Here is a 20,902-nt window from a genome sequence, read left to right on the forward strand (position 1 = left end):
AGCTGACTGTCGATTGGACTCCGGAGTGAAGTGATAGAGCCATGTTTCGTCCATTGTTATATATCGACGAAAAAAATCGGTTTTATTTCGATATAACACCTCCAAACACTGCTCAGAATCATCAATTCGTTGTTGTTTTTGATCGATTGTGAGCTCACGCGGCACCCATTTTGCACAAAGCTTTCTCATATCCAAATATTCGTGAATAATATGTCCAACACGTTCCTTGGATATCTTTAGGGTGTCAGCTATCTTGATCAACTTCACTTTACGGTCATTGAAAATCATTTTGTGGATTGTTTTCACGTTTTCATCGGTAACAGCCTGTTTTGGACGTCCACTGCGTTCATCGTCTTCGGTGCTCATATGACCAGTACGAAATTTTGCAAACCACTTACGAATTGTTGCTTCGCCAGGTGCAGAGTCTGGATAACACTCATCAAGCCATTTTTTGGTATCGGCGACACTTTTTTTCATCAAAAAGTAGTGTTTCATCAACACACGAAATTCTTTTTTTTCATTTTTTTTCACAATAACAAAAGTAGCTTCACTCAAAATGCAATATCTCACAAACTAATAATCAGACAGCTGTCAAATTTATACACGTATCTTTTGAAGGTTGGTACTAACTGAAAATCGTATGGATTTAATTCTAGTGGCGCCCTCTCATAGAAACGATACGAACTTTTCAGCCGATCTGTTATATTTGCATAAAATTATTTTTATGTCGTTTATTTAACCCCACACGTAAAATGGGGCTCTGAGCCATAAAGACAGGCTTCCAAAAATGAGCGATCGGTGGCGAAATATGAAAATGATGTATAGTGACTTTCATTGGAGGTTAACAAAAATTGCGATGCGACAAGTCATTCGCATCGATTAAACCCCTTCGAGACCAAAAACCAAAAAAAAATTTTTTTAAATTGGCCGCGTAAATGACAATTGTTTTTATAACCAGAATAATTATACAATGATGCTTTGTACTGATTGACGTCTTTGTCTTTAAAATCTCGTGCTTCACTCGAAACATTATCGATATTAACCATCAAAATAAGCCACTAAAATAATTGTAAATCGTCTATTGGCATATTGTCGCAAAACTGAAATGTAGAGGCACTGCTTGTTTAGAGATGATACTTTCAGCAAGAGCTGTCAAATCGTCAAAAAATTTCTAATTACTCCACCTTTTCAACGATTTCTTATGAAAACGGGCAAATTCATTCGAAAAATCATAGTAGAAATTGAAGAAAAAGTTTTTACTCTGAGGCGGTATCGTTGATCTTAGTTTATTGTGCGAAATCTACCGTTTATTCAGAATAGAGCATTAAACTTGGTTTGATACCATTTTTCAAATTTCTGGAAATAACAAATAATGTATCCGATATAAATAGTACTTGATCGCTTTACATTCTAGTACTCGAGAAATCAACGTTACACTGGTTTCTCTTAAAAAAAATGTTGATTACCCAATTTCACACATTTCTGAAGATTTTCCATGTTTAATCGTAGTTTACACTAAAAAAAAGTAGTAGCAATCACTTCGAAATCGATTTTCTTCTACTCCGAGTGTACTTTTATTGCTAATATCTATTTGTACTCTTGAATAAACGATAAAAATGTTGCAAATCGCTACTGCCGATATGAAAATTTCCGAAAGAATTCTCCTTTTCTTGGTTCCATTTTTCATTGGCAGGTGTCGCTACCGGTAAATCAGCTTTGCGACAATTTGCCAATTCTAAAAATTCAGTCGTCTTTGACAAATACATACTTGTTGATGGTTTTATTGAAGAAACAAATAATTCTTGTTGCTAGAGAATATTACCTTTAAAATCTGTAATTGCCTTTAATCCACCAGACAATTTATTTCGCTATTCGCTCTAATCCGCGATATAAAAATGCTGTAACACACTTGTACGCGGAGGGCAGATTTCCCTCCAGACGGCTGGCTATGTCTGCCAGTCTGGCAACGATGCAACAACCGTTTCCGACAGAGAATTTTGCCTAGCGGTTATCGACGCTTCTGTTTCTGTCGGATTCTTGCCATACAAGATTGGTTATTGCCCTTCATATGTATATTAATTATGGAAAATGTTATTGCCAATAACATTGCTTTCTCACTACGAAACATACCCATATTTCAATCTCATTTACCTTATCTCAAGTTTCGTTTTTTTGTAAGTACATGCGGGATTGACGAATATCAAATGAAGTAGAATAAAAAAACGTGCTTAATCCACCTAGCAGTGAGATGATACCTTTTTTTAAATCAATACGCATGTGTTTTCTGCATGAATATTCTTCGGTGTTTCAGTTTTCATGACATTATTCTAATGTCCGTCGTTTTAAGTGGCAATTTGAGATTTTAATCACTCATTACTCTCTAATGTCGAAACTGCAAATCGGATCGAATTTGAATCTAAAAGTGTAACAATCGATTAAACATTCCATGATATGTCGGAAGTTATTTCCACTTTAAAGTTTAGGGTAATTCAGGTACTTCCAGAGACTGTATTCAGGAACCAGCATAACCCAAACCTGTTATCTTCTATATCGCGTTGAATTTTAAAAATTCATCATCCTACAATTCCAGAATCGGAAGTCAGAATTGGATAAAATTGGATTTATTTTAATTTGAACTTTTGTTTCTGAAATTCGATTTGTTTTTTTTTTTTTGAGAAAGCGATTGAGCTTTGAGAAACGGTTCGATACTGGAACCGGAATTCGAAAATCGGTGTAGCCGAAGTCAGACAAATTCACCTGAGTAGCTGTGTAGTTTACATTTGTTTCAAAATGTTCGAAAATCAGTGTAGACATCTTTGAGGAATCGTAGTGCGAAATCAATTTTTGGGTGCCTTCCGAAACGAAAACTGAATACAACCAAAAATGAAATAAGTTTATTTAATTATCGACTATCCAAATCTGCTAACCCGATAAACCTGATTAATTTATGTGAAATAGACATTTTTATACCAATCACCCTGTATCTCCGAAACCGGAAGTTGGATCTGGATGAAAAACAAGATGTTTTATAGAATCTTAAAACTTTTCATTTGAATCTTAGATGATTCTTAGATTTCATTTGAATCTTAGATTTGTTCAGCCATCTACGAGAAAAGTAAGTTACACAGTTTCAATTTCGTTTCACATATCATCCTGTGGTTCCGCAATCAGAGGTAGGAACCAAACATAATTCAGGAACCTTGTTTGGGAGTGTACGACTTTTCATATGAATCTTAGTTTGTAAAAAACGGTTGAGTCAGCTCCGAAAAAAATTGAATGAAAGTATTTGTCACACATGCATTTGCTGATCTCGACGAACTGATTCGAACGGTATATGGCTGTTATGTTCTTCCAGCATTTATTGCTGTAAGTAGTTTAAATCAATATAATTATGGAATTGCTTTCAACTCGAAAATTCTGCCATCATCTGGTTTAGATGGCATATTCGAACGATTATGTTGCCAAAAACGAACCGTGCTAAAATCGGTCCGAGGCTAAATAACATGCTGTACACAGTCTTGTGGGTACTTAGAAACAAATGTATATAACAGTATAAAAAATCGTGTTTTATGTGGCTCCCAAGCATTTCTTTGCCAAACAGCGCTCAAAACTTCTACTGCTCGAATAGGGGAAAAAGTCGCTTACACAAAAATTTCGATATCGCTGCATTTGTCCAAACCATTCGATGGTTCGGAATCTTCGGTCATCTTTTGTGCTGCCGAAGCCGAATGTGCTTTGGAATCGTTTAAAAATGTACACACCTCGTCGATAATATCGGTAATTTGTGATCATCGATTATACCCGAGATTTGTGAGTTTTTCGACTATTCGCACTACCGTTTCGTTTCTATTTAGTGAAGTCATAATACAATTGAAAATTATTCTATAACAAAAACCACTAGTACCATTCGATTCATCACATCTTAGTTAGCAAAAAACACTCACTGAATATGATTTGTTCTCGGGAATATATTCTACAACAAAAAAGGCGGTAGGGTAATGTCAGAGACATAACTGGGTGACGTGAATACGAATAAAACTGACATAAACTTTTTCCACACATCCGAATATCGATAATCGTACACACTAGTTGAGTGATTGTGTGAGTTTTGCAAACTTCCAAGTCGTTACTTGTATAATTGTAACGGTACAATCTTAAGGCGAAGTAAACGAAAGCAGTGGCGTCTCGTGACAAAATTTACGGGTTGTGCACTAAATATGTGGTATGCTATCAGATATAGCAGTTCGTTATAAGTAAAAACTAATTTGAATTGAAGAATGGATATTCGCTTATGTTTTTTAATTTCAATCAATTAATTTTTTTAATAAACTTATTTTCGCATCATCGATACAATAAAATAATTCGGCGTTCTGTACGTTGAGAAATCTGTCTTGTAACTTTATCAATAAAATTGCTTCGGCAATCCAAACTGAGACAGCAATTCGTTATCAACTGCCATAAGCATAAGCCTCTCCTGAAGGTGTACATACAATTTCTCACACAACCAAACGTGACAGAGAGAACAACCAATCTCAGAGCTGTGCTGAGTGATGCCTTTTCGTGTTTAATCTGTACAGTTACTTGTGTGCAAGGAGAAAACACTAACGCTTTCATCGGACATAGCAAAGTCTTGGCATTACATTCCTTTTGTGAAATTTGGCCTTTCTGTTTCAACAGACTTCGCAGCCGATTCTTAGTGTACAGAATCATTGCATGGCTAGTACTATGGATCCTACTGACACTAAGAATCCTTCCAGGTCGGAGCTCGAACATACGGCAACTGGCTTGTAAGACCATCGTCCTATGCATTGAACCGCCAACCCGGGACAATCATCGGACATGCTTTCATTGAATAAATAGAGAACATAAAAAATAATTGAATGAGGAGGGGATGCAGATAATAACTTCAATTTGACCGGTTGTGCAGTGCACGAGGTGCACATGAGGGCGAGACGCCATTGAACGAAAGCAAAACATACGGGGTTGTGTTGGGGACAAGACCGATTAAATCATAAATGCAGTGTTCAAATTTATTCAATAACTGAAAAAATCCACCATAAATCGTTTTTAGCCATCTGGGAGCCATCTCAATTTAAGTTGGGAATTAATATGACGTTAATTTCAATAAGTTGCTTGTCAAATCCGTCTCGAAAATACAAATTGATAGCGATTTGAAAGAACATCCTCAAATTATTGATATCCACTCGCCAAGCGTGGACAAAAAGTATCTAAAATTCCTTCAAAAAATTATGAGAAATGGTAAACAATAATTCACTTATATACTGATATGACAGTCAATTCACAAACTAAATATTTTTAGGGAACATCAAACCAGTTGTAATTACTTATACAAAAATAATTCAGCATTTTGGTTACAAATTAAACATAGTTTGTGTCTGTTTTACTAGCGAACAAGACATGCACTCAACCATTGAAAACATTCCGCATTTCTATGTGTCGGTTTTGCACGATACGCTTTGTGCGATGATTCGTTCAATGCATGCGGTTGGAATTTTACGCGCGGTACTTCGGCACTGAATTTCACCTTAATGCTTATTCATGCCAAACATTGAAGAAAATTTTAATTTAGAACTATTTGTGGCTATCTCATACTACTGAAAAGCTTATCATAATTTGATGATATGGAGAAAACAAAATGTTGCTGCGTTGAATACAACAAGAAATATTCGCGATTAAGTTCCGTCCCATAGAAAATTTTTAAAAAATGTTACTTTTGAAGAAAAAATTGACACTTTCGCACTCGTCGACTACTGAGGTTCAATTGAGTGGACGGCATGTTAAATAAACATAGACCAATTGTCTCTAATGCTCGGGCCAACGTAAAAAGGGCTTAGCTGACAGACTTTGACATTTAGTGTTCGAATTGTTGCGAGTGGCCATTTTCACCCCAGACTCCCCTATACGACGACTTAAAAACGAATAAAGTCCTTTGAACTAGTCATATAATTTATATGTTGTGTGTGTATTGATTTCGGATACATCGGTACCTGGTTCCCGAAAATTTTGGCCAGAATCACATTTAATTTTATGAGAGATTTTACCTTATTCTGATCAGACTTCTGGTCCTAGAACGACACGGTAGAGTGTGTTAAAGTTTCAAACCGTCATTTAAAGTTATCTTGCAAAAACAAAAACGGAAAAATGTTCTTATTTGAAGGTTTTGGTACCTCATGGGTACCGGTTTGTGCTAAGTTTTATTCTTTTACGTATTTTAAAATTTGGAAAAATATTTCTAAAACTCAAAACTGAAAAATTTACGTTAGGTTATGTTAAAAAAAACTCTTGGTTTTATTCGCGATTTAATGAAAAGTTTGATGACGAATCCCTTAGTAATAGTCGTCAAAAGGTGATATTACTAAGCGCTCGCAAGTTTCTATCTCATGACTCTCCATGAGAGAGATGGTACGATTGGCTTATAAGTTACAGCCCCTATTATGTATAATATTATATTTTATATTTGGGGAAAGTAGGTAATTTCGTACCATTATCCTTATCTGTCATTATCTGATATCGATCTATACGAAACTTCTGTCATCGTTGTTTTTCAGCTTCATCTCATTTCTACTGGTTTTTATGCGATTTTTTACGCGATTATTTTTACGCGAATTTAAAAATCATCAGGTTTCCTCGTTTTGTCTTAGAAATGCATGAAACGTCGAGATCTAGTGTAATCCTGAAATTTTTTTTAGTCAACTCTGACTCAATTAAAAAAAATTAGATCACACCAGATATGGACGTTTCTCGAATTTCTAGGGCATTTGGCATCAATAAATTTTTTTTGTTCGGCGTTTTTTTTACGCGGATTTCCGAATTTAGGCGGTTTTTAACGCGTTTAAACCTCAGTGTGTAGCCTTCACCAAACTTAGGAAAAAAAGCCCAGAAGGCCGAATCTCTCATACCAATCGATTCAACTCGACAAACTGAGCAAATGTGTGTGTTGTTAACAAAGAGGTCGAGATCTCAGAGAAGACTGGATCGCTTTGGGACTTTTTCATGACATTTTGTCTCGTTTCGATTTGAGCACTGGCCGTTTTTTGTCAACATAATCGTTCAAATATATATTAGAAAGATGGCAGTATTTTCGGATTCAAAAAATTACATATTTGTATTGATTTTAACAGTTTACAGCTGGAAGAACGTAACTTATTACATCCATATACCATTCGAATCAGTTTGTCCAGATCAACAAATGTGTGTGTGACAGAAAATTTCTCTCAATTTTCTCAGCGATGGCTTAACCGATTTCTACAAACTTAAATTCATATGAAATCAGAAGTCCTTTGCTCCAATTTTATTTGTAACCGACTTCTGGTTCCGGAACTACAGAATATGTATAACGAAATTAAAATAATGTCACACATTTTTCTCGTAGATGGCTGAATCGGTTTTCTCTATCTAAGATTCAAATGAAAACTCTTAAGATCCCATAAAAACTTCTTGTTTTTTAATAAGATCCGACTTCCGGTACAAAGGATACAAGGTGATTAGTGTAAAAAAGTAAATTTCACATGAATGAATCGAGTTTATCTGGCTCGCAAATTTTGATAGTCGATGACCAAATAAACTTGTTTCAGTTTTACCGGTTGAATTCGGTTTTCAATCCAGGCAATTTTATTTGGGACACACTACGATTTCTCAAAGATGGCAACACTGATTTCAATATTTTCGAATGGTGTGTCTAATCGACGCAACAAGATGACAATCTGAAGGGGCTAGGTCTGGTGAGCAAGCCGCATGCGATGGCACCGGATATTCGAAGTCTTCTATGTGCTGCTGGATTGTCTTATTGTCTTCTTGTCGTATGTTCGAGCCCCAACCTGGAAGGCTTATTTGTGTCACTGGGATCGTAGCTTCAGTCATGCAATGGTTCTGTACGCTATGAATCGGATGAATTTAACAAAAGGAATGTAATACCAAGGGCTTTGCCTGTTGTTTTCTTGCCTAATGCGCAATGTTAAGCTGCAATTCTTAAGTGCAGTGTTCAATTTTCATCTGCAATCGAATTCATTATTTGAAAATATTTTTTTTTAAATTTCAATCCAGTCTTTTGAACAGGTGGTTAAAAATGATTCTTGCTGAAATTATGAAACAGTAATTTATCAGTGCCAAACTGTATCAAGCCAGCAGCCTTCCAAAACTACTCTCGCACACCATTCCATTCAAATCCTGTCCATCCTAATCCCACACAAGCGAGATCTACTTCAGACATAGTAATGCTAGTTATTTTCTACACACAAACCCCAAACAGCCAAAATGGACCAAATGTTATGAATTTCTTTTTCTCTACCTCATCATTTCGCCAAGGCGCAAATAATGATGAAATCGCTTTCCACTACTTTCCTGCCTCCTGTTCGGCCGTCTGCCTGCCCCTTGTGCTCACAATACACAGAACCGCTCATGTGATCCCTAATTCCAAGTTCCCCCATTTTTCATTCTCCGTGTTCTACGGTGTGAAACGACCAGACTGGTCTTCTGCCAGCGGTACCTATTTTCCACCCCGGAGTGCAAGCGAGACCGGAGAGACAAAAATCAATTTCTCGGCTGTCGTCCCGCTTTCTCCTCCACCGCATCGTCATCCTCATCCTCATCACATCCGCTGCCCTGTGCCGTTCACCCGGGCACATTCCAGTTCTCTATGCCTGTGTGTACCCAAAACTTCGAATGGTGTCCCTTTTTGCGTCCCTCAGTGCCTTACCATTGCCGGCCTGGTACGGCCCTAGCCAGGCTATGAGGTGTACATCCGTTGCGTTTCCGTTTACCCTGTTCGCTGTTAAGCGTTTGCCATAGGGACTTGTCGTCAATAAGGGGAAAAGGAAGAAAAAAATGAAGAGGAAAGGCGGAGGGATAGCCGAGTTCTATACTTACACAGCATCATCCTTGGGAAAGCAGTACAGACTACACGTAGGGCTTCGACTATTTGTGCATCCGGCGACCGAACAGTAAGATGGTGGCATCGTTCCTGTTTATTTCTGCTTTCCGAGTATATTCGTATTCGAGATCCAAGATCAAATTTCCTGAAAAATCGCGCGTATTCGACGATGAAGTTTTCTACCTGCGCCTCCACTAAGAGGGCATTTTCACACACCACAGAATGAAAATTAAAAAAAAACTTGGAATGAAGATGACTCAAATTTTCCGCTGTTTGACGACACAGGTTGTGCACAACAACACCGACTAGTAGTGAACCGTTGTTCGGAATAAATTACGGACGGAATGAAAATCGGAACGCCACGAACTCAAGACTAACTGTCCTCGATTCTTTCCTCCGCGGTCTGCGCGAAATGCTACAAGCTCTGGCAGCTGCCCGATGGATGGCTTCTTTCCCTTTGGCGTCTTCGGCTTGGTTCTCTTCCTATTCTCGCACCTCACACTCACTCGCTAAACTGCTGACTGCCTGAGACTCGAACTGAGGAATCAGTTCCACGAAAAGAGGTCCACTTCACTCTCAAGATTTCCTTCTCTTTTTCTTCCCAAGACGAGTGGCGATGTGGAAAATTTTTTCACGTTTTCTAGGTCGTACCAATTTTTCCGCCGGAAATATACTATTTTCTGACACGATTTTAAGTTACTTCACTTCTGATTATGATAAACCAACACCGTATCATGGAGTCAACAACAATATTCACTACCTCGCACGTTTTTCACCACTTTCACAATCGAACAGATTTTCCTCCGATATCACCCTACATAGATCCACACGCCAAGAGTTTCACGGGACTTTTAAAGATCTTTCCTTTACCCTCCTTCTTGTTTATTCCTATGTCAAAATACTCTCTCTCTCTCTCTCCGCTCTATCACTCTTTCCATTTTACTGTAGCGTGCAAACGATATATATGTATACGTGTTTGATTAGTTTTTAGTACAGATTCCTCTCACAAAACCGAACGAATGGATAGCAAAGAGATTTGGATACCCGGCGAAAGAGATCGAACAAGAACATTCAATATCAAAACTTTATAACGGTAAAACACTAATTCCACCATCTACACGTATTGCTATTATAAATTTTCACCAGAAAAACCTTCTATCTTGGTTATCTCTGTTATCGGTACAATAATTCATGCTCGTTGGCAGATGAAAATCGTTCAATCGCAAGCGTTTATCTGATCTGTTATTGTTTGACATTTTATTCGGAAAGCTCTCTCGAAGATAAACAGAAAAAGCTCTTCTCATCACAGATACGAAAGTTCAACGAAAGAGCACAACAAAAAGAACGAAAGTGAGATTTGTTTTGATTGTGTTACGTTTTGATAACTATTTCGTAATACATTCAATATAGGTACCGTACATAGCCTACAAAACCACCGGTAATAAACATATCATTTTAAACAGCAGTAAACACGATAAGAAAAGCAAGTTTGTAAACCACTTACGTGTCATGATCCTTGGGAAAGCGATGGAACGAAAGATAATGCATGTTTGGACCTTCAACTTTATTGCTGCATGCAGCCACTTGGCACTTTCCACATACCATTTCAACACAAGAACGAATAAAACTATAGTTATATTACAATTGGACACTAATTTGATATCGAAAGGCCAAAACAGTCTGTACTAGTTTAACCCTCGTGCTCAATTATTAAAAGTAGTGAAATGTAAAAAAAATTCAAGGCACTAAGTGTTCCTAATTCCTGGAACAGCGATAGTTGCGAAAGTGATAGCGCAGAAACCCAGTGAAAATTACAAGTTGCTTTCTGTCACGTACACGAGACAGCAAGCCTTTGATAAATGAAATTTAGTACAAGCTGACTGATCATACTCAAGATGTAGAAATACTAGGTTATCACATTGGTTACGTGCACGATGTAGAATTTACACTGGTGGCGAGTAAGGGCGGTTTTGACAGTGTTTGGAATTTTCTCACGAAATTAAAAATCGACACAAGTAAACATCAGAACAAAACATGGCTAAATAGCCGCGTAACCTTTTTCTTTCATAGATTTAAACGATAATAATAACTGAAACGAACGATAAGAGATAATGACTGAGTATTTGTTGATGGATTGATATATATTTAACAACCAATCGATTCGGAAACATTTAACTTAACATGTGTGACGAAGTCTTTTGAGAATTTCAACCGCATACTAATGAAAAATTGGTTTGAATCGACCCACAATGGGTAGCAGTTGCTGTAATCGAGAACAAAATTTTATTTCATATTTTTCAAGACGCAAATATTCGAGAACTTGGACAATTTCACTACATACCTGAAAACACTTTTGCTTCATCTATGAAATTGAGCCATGTTTTGTCCCGATGTTTACTTGTGTCGATCCAGGGACTATACTTAATTTCGTGAGAAAAATACTAACACAACCAAACGCGCCTTATCTCGCCACCAGTGTAAATTCTACATCGTGAAATCGACTTATGTTTTCTCAAGCCAATCACAGAATGCCATCATAATGTCATCCGTGTGAATTCTCTAGCACGGTTTCAATCGTTGATTACACCTCGAATTTCATTTCAGTAGCCGTTCTGCTTCGGTTGCCATAGGAGGGGAAATACCGCATCGTTCTCTTTGGCGGTCTGTTGCAATGAGAATTTGTAGTTACAAACCATTCAACCTTCGTCAGCGTACATATTGTGAAACAATACGCCATCATATTCTCTACATTAAAATAACTCGAATACTTATACTTTCAGTGTTTTTAAGGTCTCCATAAAATGCGTTTGAAATTTGAAGAGCATGAAAAACACTTGAAAAGGATATGAGATCTGATCGAAATGATGGGTTTTGAAATGTAAATCGAAAGCCATCCGTAAAAACAGGCTTCCTCCGAATAATTTGATTCACGCAGAGATACAACTTGTATAAATAACCAAATTTAGGTTTCACGAAACGAATGCTCGGATTTATTCACACGGGGAAAATTGATCTGGTTTAATAGAAATAAAACTAATACGGCTCGTTTATACAGTAAACTTAGTTCTATCATTACACAAATCAGATTATAGATAAATTGAACCAATTTTTTCTTGATATAAAGATATAGCAGGATTGTATCAATACAAACATTGCCGATGACATCAACTCATTTTTGATTGACATGTATTAAACAGTTAGTTTATTTCAACAATAAATTTAGCCGGAACAAATATATATTGATTAGACTAAAATTTTGATTCAAATCAAACAGATCATTGTTGATGCTGAATGGAGAAATTGGTTCAAAACAATCATATTATAGCTTGAAATGAACATAAATTCAAAAATCTACTAACTGTTTTGTTATTCTGAACATGTTGTTAAGTATAATTATTTAATTATGTTCTTTGATAACTCATACTTACATAACTTACGCACAAAACTCACTCACTGCATTTTGATTAAGAATATTCTTTCAAAGCTTACAATCACTTAATTTATACATAAACTGAAATCTGCTTACGTTTTTCACAAACTTCCGCGTTTGTTGACAGTATATCAAGCAATGGTGATTTGGTTCGGAAACTACTGGATATTCCGGAAGGGCATCATGGCATGCCGGCATCATGAATGATACCACTAAGCAGACGTAAAGTAAATATAATCGGGAATGAGTTTGATGACTACACTACAGGTTGAGCTACTGCGTAGCCGTTGATGATGATATAGGATGACGCCGCCCTGTCGCAGCTCTACCAAATACAAATTATAATACGGAATGCTTCGACAAATTTTCAAGCACACATTTTGCAAATTTGAATTCGATCGTGTGCAACCAGCTGTTATTGATGTTTCGATGAGAACTTTTTCATGTTTCCACGACTCAAGAAGTATCAATAAATAACTGTGAAAATTGTTTATCAACAGTTTTATCGACGACACGACCTGCCACTCGTCTACCAAAACTGTATCGTAAATTTAACTACCCCTCAGTAACTGGTAATGTCAGAACGAAATAGCTTGGAAATTTATTGAAACTGGCAATAAATACCGAAAATTATTTATTCCGAATAACAGTTACCTTAGTTACCAATGTTGTCAAATTGAAAAATATAAACAATTAAAAAGGAATCAAAATGTGATTTGTGTGAATCGGAAAAAAATGCTAGTATGAACAAAACTAGAACGGCTTGCTGGGGATATATTTGTTCCAGTTTCTGTTCTATTATAGATCTTCCATATAGAACTTCTTGCTGCTGAATTTGCTCTAACATGAATATGTCGTGAGATATGAGGGTATGAGCATGCTGACTGTTTATTTATAATGCGTCCTTTGTGATTGAAACATTTTCGAAATTACTTTATCAATTAGCATTTATAACTGATATTTATGCAGTTTATATTGATACTCCATAATATTCAGAACCACACATTTCTTGTATTTGTGTTTTTCAGGCAACTAGTATTTTGAACATCTTCTTCGGAATTGTTTTCTCGCATTCAACAGTTTGCACACAATTTCTAAAACACCGTGCTTTTGTCTAGTGCCTAATCAAAACCTTCGATAGAATACCATCCAAACCAACTGGATGGATTAAAGTTGTAGCCATACTAATCTCTTACAAAATTTTCCTGCTTGTCACGGAACTGGAAAAATTAATATGATGATTATCGATATATTAACAATATTTAACAACCTAAGTCAAATCGTTTGGACAAACGGTTCCTGTTTTCGGAAAAAGCACTTACGCTGTTTACGCTCCCGCTGCTCGGTAATGTTTTGTTTGTTCATATTAAAGAGGTTCCTTGGTAACTTGTACATAGAAACCAGAACTAGAAAAGATTATTTTTTTCATGAGCAAGGGGTCTTTCGATATTCGATAACTGATGGTAATTCATTAACAGACAGTTTTAATACCGACTTTTCTTCGGAGTGTCTGGTCGTGTCGTCGGTTTTATGATAAACAGAACAAAAGTAATTGAAAATTATAGGAAGATAGATTTTGTTATACACATCGTTTTTTCATGGAGCTCTATTCGTTTTATAATATCAAAGATAAGTACATAATTCAATGGCGTTAATGACAATGAAATTTTAATAAAACTTGTTTTAATTCAGGACAGTAGCTTCTCTATATTTGTAGCAGGAGCATGTGGTTTTTAAACAAATTTATTGCTTGGTTTCTGTTGATAAATTTAGATTACTACAAACAAAATGAAAGAATAAAAAACATTAGTCTACTTTTATAAAAGAATTAGTTCTTGTTATATCCTGCATATTAGTTTGTTGGAATAAGATTCATGCCTGTTGTCACTCAAATGTCACTTGTTGTCACAAATGAAATGAATCAATGCTTCACTATTACAAATGTCGCGAAGAACTGCTGACGGCTTCTAAATGTCTCATGACTCAAGAGTAAATGTTACCTGTGAATTATATTACTAATATCATTAACAGAGATCAACAAAAAACAAACTTACGACAACAGCCGCTCATCGATTAGGATTTGGGGTAATGAAAGTTGAATCATATTGTGCATACGTATAGCAACTCTAACGCATTCCTCAACGTTGATTACGTTCGTGTGATTTTTTTCAATATTAATCCTATTACATTGGTTTATTTTTCCTTGTTGGTAATGGTTAGCTTTGCCAAACTAAACTAATTACTGAAAATTGAATTGTTGATATATTTTATTTGAAATAATTATCCATCACGCTACCCTTCCGCTATCCTTAACCACTATCAACAGTTGAAATATTGCCAGTAATTCCTTTTAACTTTTTCATGAATTTGTTGAGAATTGAATAATTTGAACAACGGACAAAAAAAAACAAACAAACTTATTTCGTGTTGTAGCAACAAAATTCATTCGAGATATCGTTGCCAGCAATTTTCTTTTGAAACGGTCCGAAGCTGTCATGACAAAACAGTGAAACAGGCTAGGCTAAATTGATCTAGGCGTTGAACCAAACATTGGCAATAGGTTTGTATTGGACCTAGGGGTATTATTATTTGTATTTAGCTCTACTTCTAGTGCCAGATTTGGATATTATGCATACAATTCCGGTCGGCGAAGAACGTTGTAATACCAACTGGATGTCCGACACCAACTTGATAGGTGAATGTAATTGACATAGATTATCAATCTTTGTTTACATTTCATTTCGTTTTTTGACAGGAATATTTTATCTCTGCCCTCCAAAAGCATACGATTTGTCTACGATTTATTGTCCTCAGGCAGTTTTAAGTAGCAAACTGATCCCACATAAAAGCAAAGTTATTGAACTTTCTGACGTTGTTCATGTCATTTTCGCTTAAAGCAAACCCCAACCCAGCCTCGTTTGACAGCAGTTGGGGTTGGAACTGGGTCAGTTTAGTTGGGGCTTCAAGCGAAAACGAAGTTTCGAAGCGAAGTAAAATGGCCATTTTGATGGTTTGGCAAATTGCGGTTTTCTGAAAGATGTTTACTAAGATTTATTGCAATTCACTGATTTCGATAATATGGTATAATTTCTGTTAAACACGGTAATTTACATAATCGTACATCAGTATTTCAAATTGTCGAGTATTCGGAAGTAATCAACCGAATATTTCGGAAAACCAAATATTCTTTATTTTTCTTTACGTTTCGTCTTAGACTCGTCAGTGCAGAGCAGTTCAAATTGAACTGCTTAATGCAAACTTAAACAGTTCAACTTGAACCGCTAAGCAGACGTAAAGTTAATGCTACTTGCAAAACACTTATTAATTGGCACCGAAGTGCCATGTCTTTGCTGACGTGCCGAACGAAAACGTTATTTTCGGCTAATACTGGCCGATTCAGGTATGGTCATTTAGGGGTAAACCTAAGTTTGTGCTTAGGGCACATAACCGTTTTTATTTTTCTTTACGTTTCGTCTTAGACTCGTCAGTGCAGAGCAGTTCAAATTGAACTGCTTAATGCAAACTTAAACAGTTCAACTTGAACCGCTAAGCAGACGTAAAGTTAATGCTACTTGCAAAACACTTATTAATTGGCACCGAAGTGCCATGTCTTTGCTGACGTGCCGAACGAAAACGTTATTTTCGGCTAATACTGGCCGATTCAGGTATGGTCATTTAGGGGTAAACCTAAGTTTGTGCTTAGGGCACATAACCGTTTTTATTTTTCTTTACGTTTCGTCTTAGACTCGTCAGTGCAGAGCAGTTCAAATTGAACTGCTTAATGCAAACTTAAACAGTTCAACTTGAACCGCTAAGCAGACGTAAAGTTAATGCTACTTGCAAAACACTTATTAATTGGCACCGAAGTGCCATGTCTTTGCTGACGTGCCGAACGAAAACGTTATTTTCGGCTAATACTGGCCGATTCAGGTATGGTCATTTAGGGGTAAACCTAAGTTTGTGCTTAGGGCACATAACCGTTTTTATTTTTCTTTACGTTTCGTCTTAGACTCGTCAGGGCAGAGCAGTTCAAATTGAACTGCTTAATGCAAACTTAAACAGTTCAACTTGAACCGCTAAGCAGACGTAAAGTTAATGCTACTTGCAAAACACTTATTAATTGGCACCGAAGTGCCATGTCTTTGCTGACGTGCCGAACGAAAACGTTATTTTCGGCTAATACTGGCCGATTCAGGTATGGTCATTTAGGGGTAAACCTAAGTTTCTTGCTGAGCACAATATAGCGGCTTGGTTTTCATTCAGTGTAAACTTCGTATCGTGTCGATATTTGAGAGTGTGTTGGAAAATTTGGCAGCACGTATCGTTGTTTTTTCGCTATTCCCCTGTTGTGCTCGTATTTCTCACACGCTTTCCTTCAGTTTCTCTGGAGCCGTGCGTTAAGCTTGATGTGTTTTCGGGAGTGCAGATTTTATACTAATTGTTAATTGTTTTGTTAGTGCTGAATCATTTTATTGCAACTTTGGCTATCCATTCAATTGTATCTACTGCGCATTGGGTAGTACTTCTACTACAACTACTTTTTATCTGAAGGAATTCCAACTGCATTTCCCGTCTTCTCCGGCGGCATCTAGAGAAAGTTGGTTACGTGGTCACGGTGTTAACCATGTCTGGTAAGTAGCGGTTTCAAGAGTAGAATTTTAGTGATAAGCAGACCACCTTTTTCTTGTGATAAGCAATAAGCATCCACGAAAGTCAACGAATAATGGTTTCTTCTTCCCTCGTCTCGTCACTGGTGATTGGAGATTATACAAGCATCAAAAGGTGATCTGACTGGTTAAGCAACAATCGGATGGCTCGAGACAGTCGTTTTCAATTATCAGAGCCACTTCGCCCGTACTAGGTAGGCACCAACACAAGCGTAGATTGATTTCAAGCCGATTGGACGTTTCACCTTTTTGACTACGGTTGCGTCTGCCGGTTGCAGTATGGAACACGTAACGAGTTAATGGTTCCTTTCAATTAGAAGTTTTCGAGGGTCATGATCGCGGTTGCGTAACCGCTTGCTTCGAGTGCGCAATCAAAATTCAGAACGAACTTGACCAATGTTAGAAGTTGCAATAAAGAAAAAAAAAGAACGAACCAACCGAGATAACCGCTGCGTAATGGCGGTGATGTTGAATGGTTTGATTGTAAGAGGCTTGGCGCAAAGATAGGCAATGAACGCGATCAAGTACTGCATATTAGTGGAAAGAGAAAGGTACCGGCACTCACTTTGTACTGAATATGGGTGATCTGGTTTTGCTATAGCATATTCATACAATGAGGTACTCCGAGAAAACTTGTGTGGCTATAAGTCCGTATCCAGGCAACTTGAAATTCTGTTTATGGTTGGTAAACAAAGTACCGAGCTAATAACAATTATATTTGTTGTGACCTGCTAAATCTAAACAGTTTCTAAACGTCAATTCAATGCAAATCGATTGACACAATAATGATTTTCCGCTTTTTCAGGTCCCAATCCATTCCAGAACTTGCAAAAGGAGCTTAACGTGAATGGCGAGACGTTCCATTATTTTGATATAGCGTCTTTCGAAGAGTTCAGTAAGTTTTGCGTGCTTTTAGAAGGCTGTTTAAAAAGTACCAATTCCATTTCAGAGGAACTACCGTACAGCATTCGCGTGTTGCTGGAATCGGCGGTTCGTAACTGCGACAATTTCCAGGTACTGGAGAAAGATGTCCGTGGTATCCTGAGCTGGAAGGCAACCAAGAGTGTCAAAAGCGATGTAGAGTTGGAAATTCCGTTTAAACCGGCACGTGTTATTCTGCAGGATTTTACCGGAGTCCCGGCCGTGGTTGATTTTGCGGCTATGCGCGATGCGGTCCTCAAGTTGGGTGGAGATCCGGATAAAATCAATCCCATCTGTCCGTCGGATCTGGTGATTGACCACTCGGTGCAGGTGGATTTTGCCCGTGCACCGGATGCGCTAGCCAAGAATCAAGATCTAGAGTTCGAGCGTAATAAGGAACGTTTCACATTTTTGAAATGGGGTGCCAAAGCGTTCAACAACATGCTGATCATTCCGCCCGGGTCAGGAATCGTGCATCAGGTGAATTTGGAATATCTAGCGCGTGTGGTTTTCCAAGATGATACGAAATCAAAGAATGGAGTTAAAATCTTGTACCCGGATAGCGTCGTCGGAACAGACTCGCACACGACGATGATCAATGGGTTGGGTGTGGTTGGCTGGGGTGTTGGTGGTATTGAAGCCGAAGCCGTCATGCTGGGACAGGCCATATCGATGTTGTTGCCGGAAGTCATCGGATACAAACTGGAAGGAAAATTAAACCCCCTGGCCACTTCAACCGACTTGGTATTGACCATTACCAAACATCTACGGCAGATCGGAGTGGTGGGAAAGTTTGTGGAATTCTTCGGACCTGGTGTCAGCGAATTGTCCATTGCAGATCGTGCCACAATTAGTAACATGTGTCCCGAGTACGGAGCAACCGTGGGATATTTTCCGATCGATCAAAATGCTTTGGATTATTTGAAACAAACCAATCGGGCCGAAGATAAGATTCAGGTCATTGAAGCATACTTGAAGGCAACGAATCAGTTGCGTAATTTCAGTGATGCTTCACAAGATCCTGTCTACACTCAGGTGGTAGAGCTTGATTTAAGTACGGTGGTAACGTCGGTTTCGGGACCGAAACGTCCCCATGATCGAGTGTCGGTTAGCGAGATGCAGAAAGATTTTAGCGAGTGTTTAACTAACAAAGTTGGTTTCAAAGGATTTGCTATTCCGGCAGATGAGCTCAAAACCGAAGGGCACTTTAGCTGGACTGATGGGAAAACGTACTCACTTCGGCATGGTTCTGTGGTGATCGCCGCGATTACTTCGTGTACCAACACTAGCAATCCGTCGGTGATGCTTGGAGCCGGTTTGTTGGCTAAGAAAGCCGTGGCAGCCGGTTTGAAAGTTTCTCCGTACATTAAAACTTCACTTTCACCGGGCAGTGGAGTAGTTACGTACTATCTGAAAGAATCCGGAGTCGTTCCGGCACTGGAAGAGCTTGGTTTCCATGTGGTCGGTTATGGTTGTATGACTTGTATTGGAAATTCTGGTCCGCTGGACGACAATATCGCTAACACCATCGAGAAGAATAATCTGGTCTGCTGTGGGGTGCTTTCTGGAAACCGTAACTTCGAGGGACGCATACACCCCAATACCCGTGCTAACTATTTGGCTAGTCCTTTGCTGGTCATTGCGTACGCTTTGGCCGGAACAGTGGATATTGATTTTGAGAAAGATCCAATTGGAACGCGACCCGATGGTAGCAAAGTTTTTCTGCGTGAAATTTGGCCAACACGCCAGGAAATTCATGCAGTCGAAAAGCAATTTGTCATTCCGGCTATGTTCCGGGATGTTTACGCTAAAGTTGAACTGGGTGCTCCCTCGTGGCAAGATTTGAATGCACCAACGGGAAAATTGTATCCATGGGACGAGTCATCCACCTACATCAAACATCCACCGTTCTTCGAAGGAATGACCCGGGAACTACCGACTATCGGTAACATTGTCAACGCACGGGCTCTTCTGAATTTGGGTGATTCGGTGACAACGGATCACATTTCTCCGGCTGGTTCCATTGCTCGCAACAGTCCGGCTGCTCGTTATTTGTCATCACGGGGATTAACTCCACGCGAATTCAACTCATACGGGTCCCGTCGCGGTAATGATGCGGTGATGGCACGTGGCACATTCGCTAACATTCGACTGGTAAACAAGCTAGTATCGACTCCCGGAGCTCGCACGCTTCACATCCCCAGCGGTGAGGAAATGGACGTTTTTGATTGTGCCGAGCGGTACACAAAAGAAGGCACTCCGCTGATTGCCATCGTCGGTAAAGACTACGGTAGCGGCTCAAGTCGTGACTGGGCCGCCAAAGGTCCCTACTTGCTGGGCATCAAAGCCGTGATTGCCGAATCGTACGAGCGTATTCATCGTTCCAACTTGGTTGGAATGGGTATCATTCCACTGCAATATTTGGATGGCCAAAATGCTGACACTATCGGTTTGACCGGGCAGGAATTGTTCAACATAAGCCTTCCGGATAATGTGAAACCGCACGATAAAATCACCGTCGAAACGGACGGTGGCCTCAAATTCCAGGTAATCGTGCGATTCGACACTGAAGTGGATCTGGAGTATTTCCGCAACGGTGGCATCTTGAACTACATGATTAGGAAGATGATTTCCTAGATTGGCGCATGGATGGTTAGGAGTACAAAAATATTGCATCATGTTGGGGATATACTCTTTTTATCATTGGAATTTTACGGATATTATTCAATGAATAAACACTTTTGATTATTGCATCTCTTGTTTATTTTTTTTATTTGAATTGGTTATAAGCAATCTGAGTTACGGTGAGATGTGAATCTCGTCATCGGTGACATGGTTGCACACGGCTTCTATCGACAATGGCCCACGATGCGAGAACTTTGCCCTTATCCTTAAGGTCACCTGACCATTACACAGAAAACCAAATCGACCACGTTCTCTTCGATGGGAAATGCTTCTGCGACATGTCCAACAATGTCAAAATTTATCGCTCTC

General features: G+C 38.4%; 2 protein-coding genes across 3 annotated transcripts in view; one reads left to right on the forward strand and one right to left on the reverse strand.

Moving 5' to 3' along the window:
* The window catches only part of LOC131435199 (putative uncharacterized protein DDB_G0282129), a 32,416-nt gene extending 21,738 nt beyond the window's left edge, over positions 1 to 10,678 (reverse strand). Inside the window, exon 1 of one of the 2 annotated variants that reach the window (XM_058602839.1) lies at positions 10,395 to 10,678. In XM_058602839.1, the coding sequence (XP_058458822.1) occupies positions 10,395 to 10,495 (101 nt within the window). In that variant the 5' untranslated portion in view covers positions 10,496 to 10,678. Of the gene's footprint in view, positions 1 to 8,886; positions 9,811 to 10,394 lie in introns of those variants that run through there. The other variant, XM_058602840.1, reaches the window with a different exon arrangement.
* A 6,005-nt stretch (positions 10,679 to 16,683) lies between these two features.
* Positions 16,684 to 20,661, forward strand: LOC131435933 (cytoplasmic aconitate hydratase-like). The gene is made up of 3 exons (XM_058604239.1): positions 16,684 to 16,951; positions 17,793 to 17,882; positions 17,937 to 20,661. The coding sequence occupies exons 1-3, from the start codon at positions 16,945 to 16,947 to the stop codon at positions 20,543 to 20,545; spliced, it is 2,706 nt and encodes a 901-aa protein (XP_058460222.1). The 5' UTR covers positions 16,684 to 16,944; the 3' UTR covers positions 20,546 to 20,661.
* Positions 20,662 to 20,902: the final 241 nt, after the last annotated feature.

This window comes from Malaya genurostris, chromosome 3 (assembly GCF_030247185.1).
Source record: "Malaya genurostris strain Urasoe2022 chromosome 3, Malgen_1.1, whole genome shotgun sequence".
NCBI classification, from domain to species: domain Eukaryota; kingdom Metazoa; phylum Arthropoda; class Insecta; order Diptera; family Culicidae; genus Malaya; species Malaya genurostris.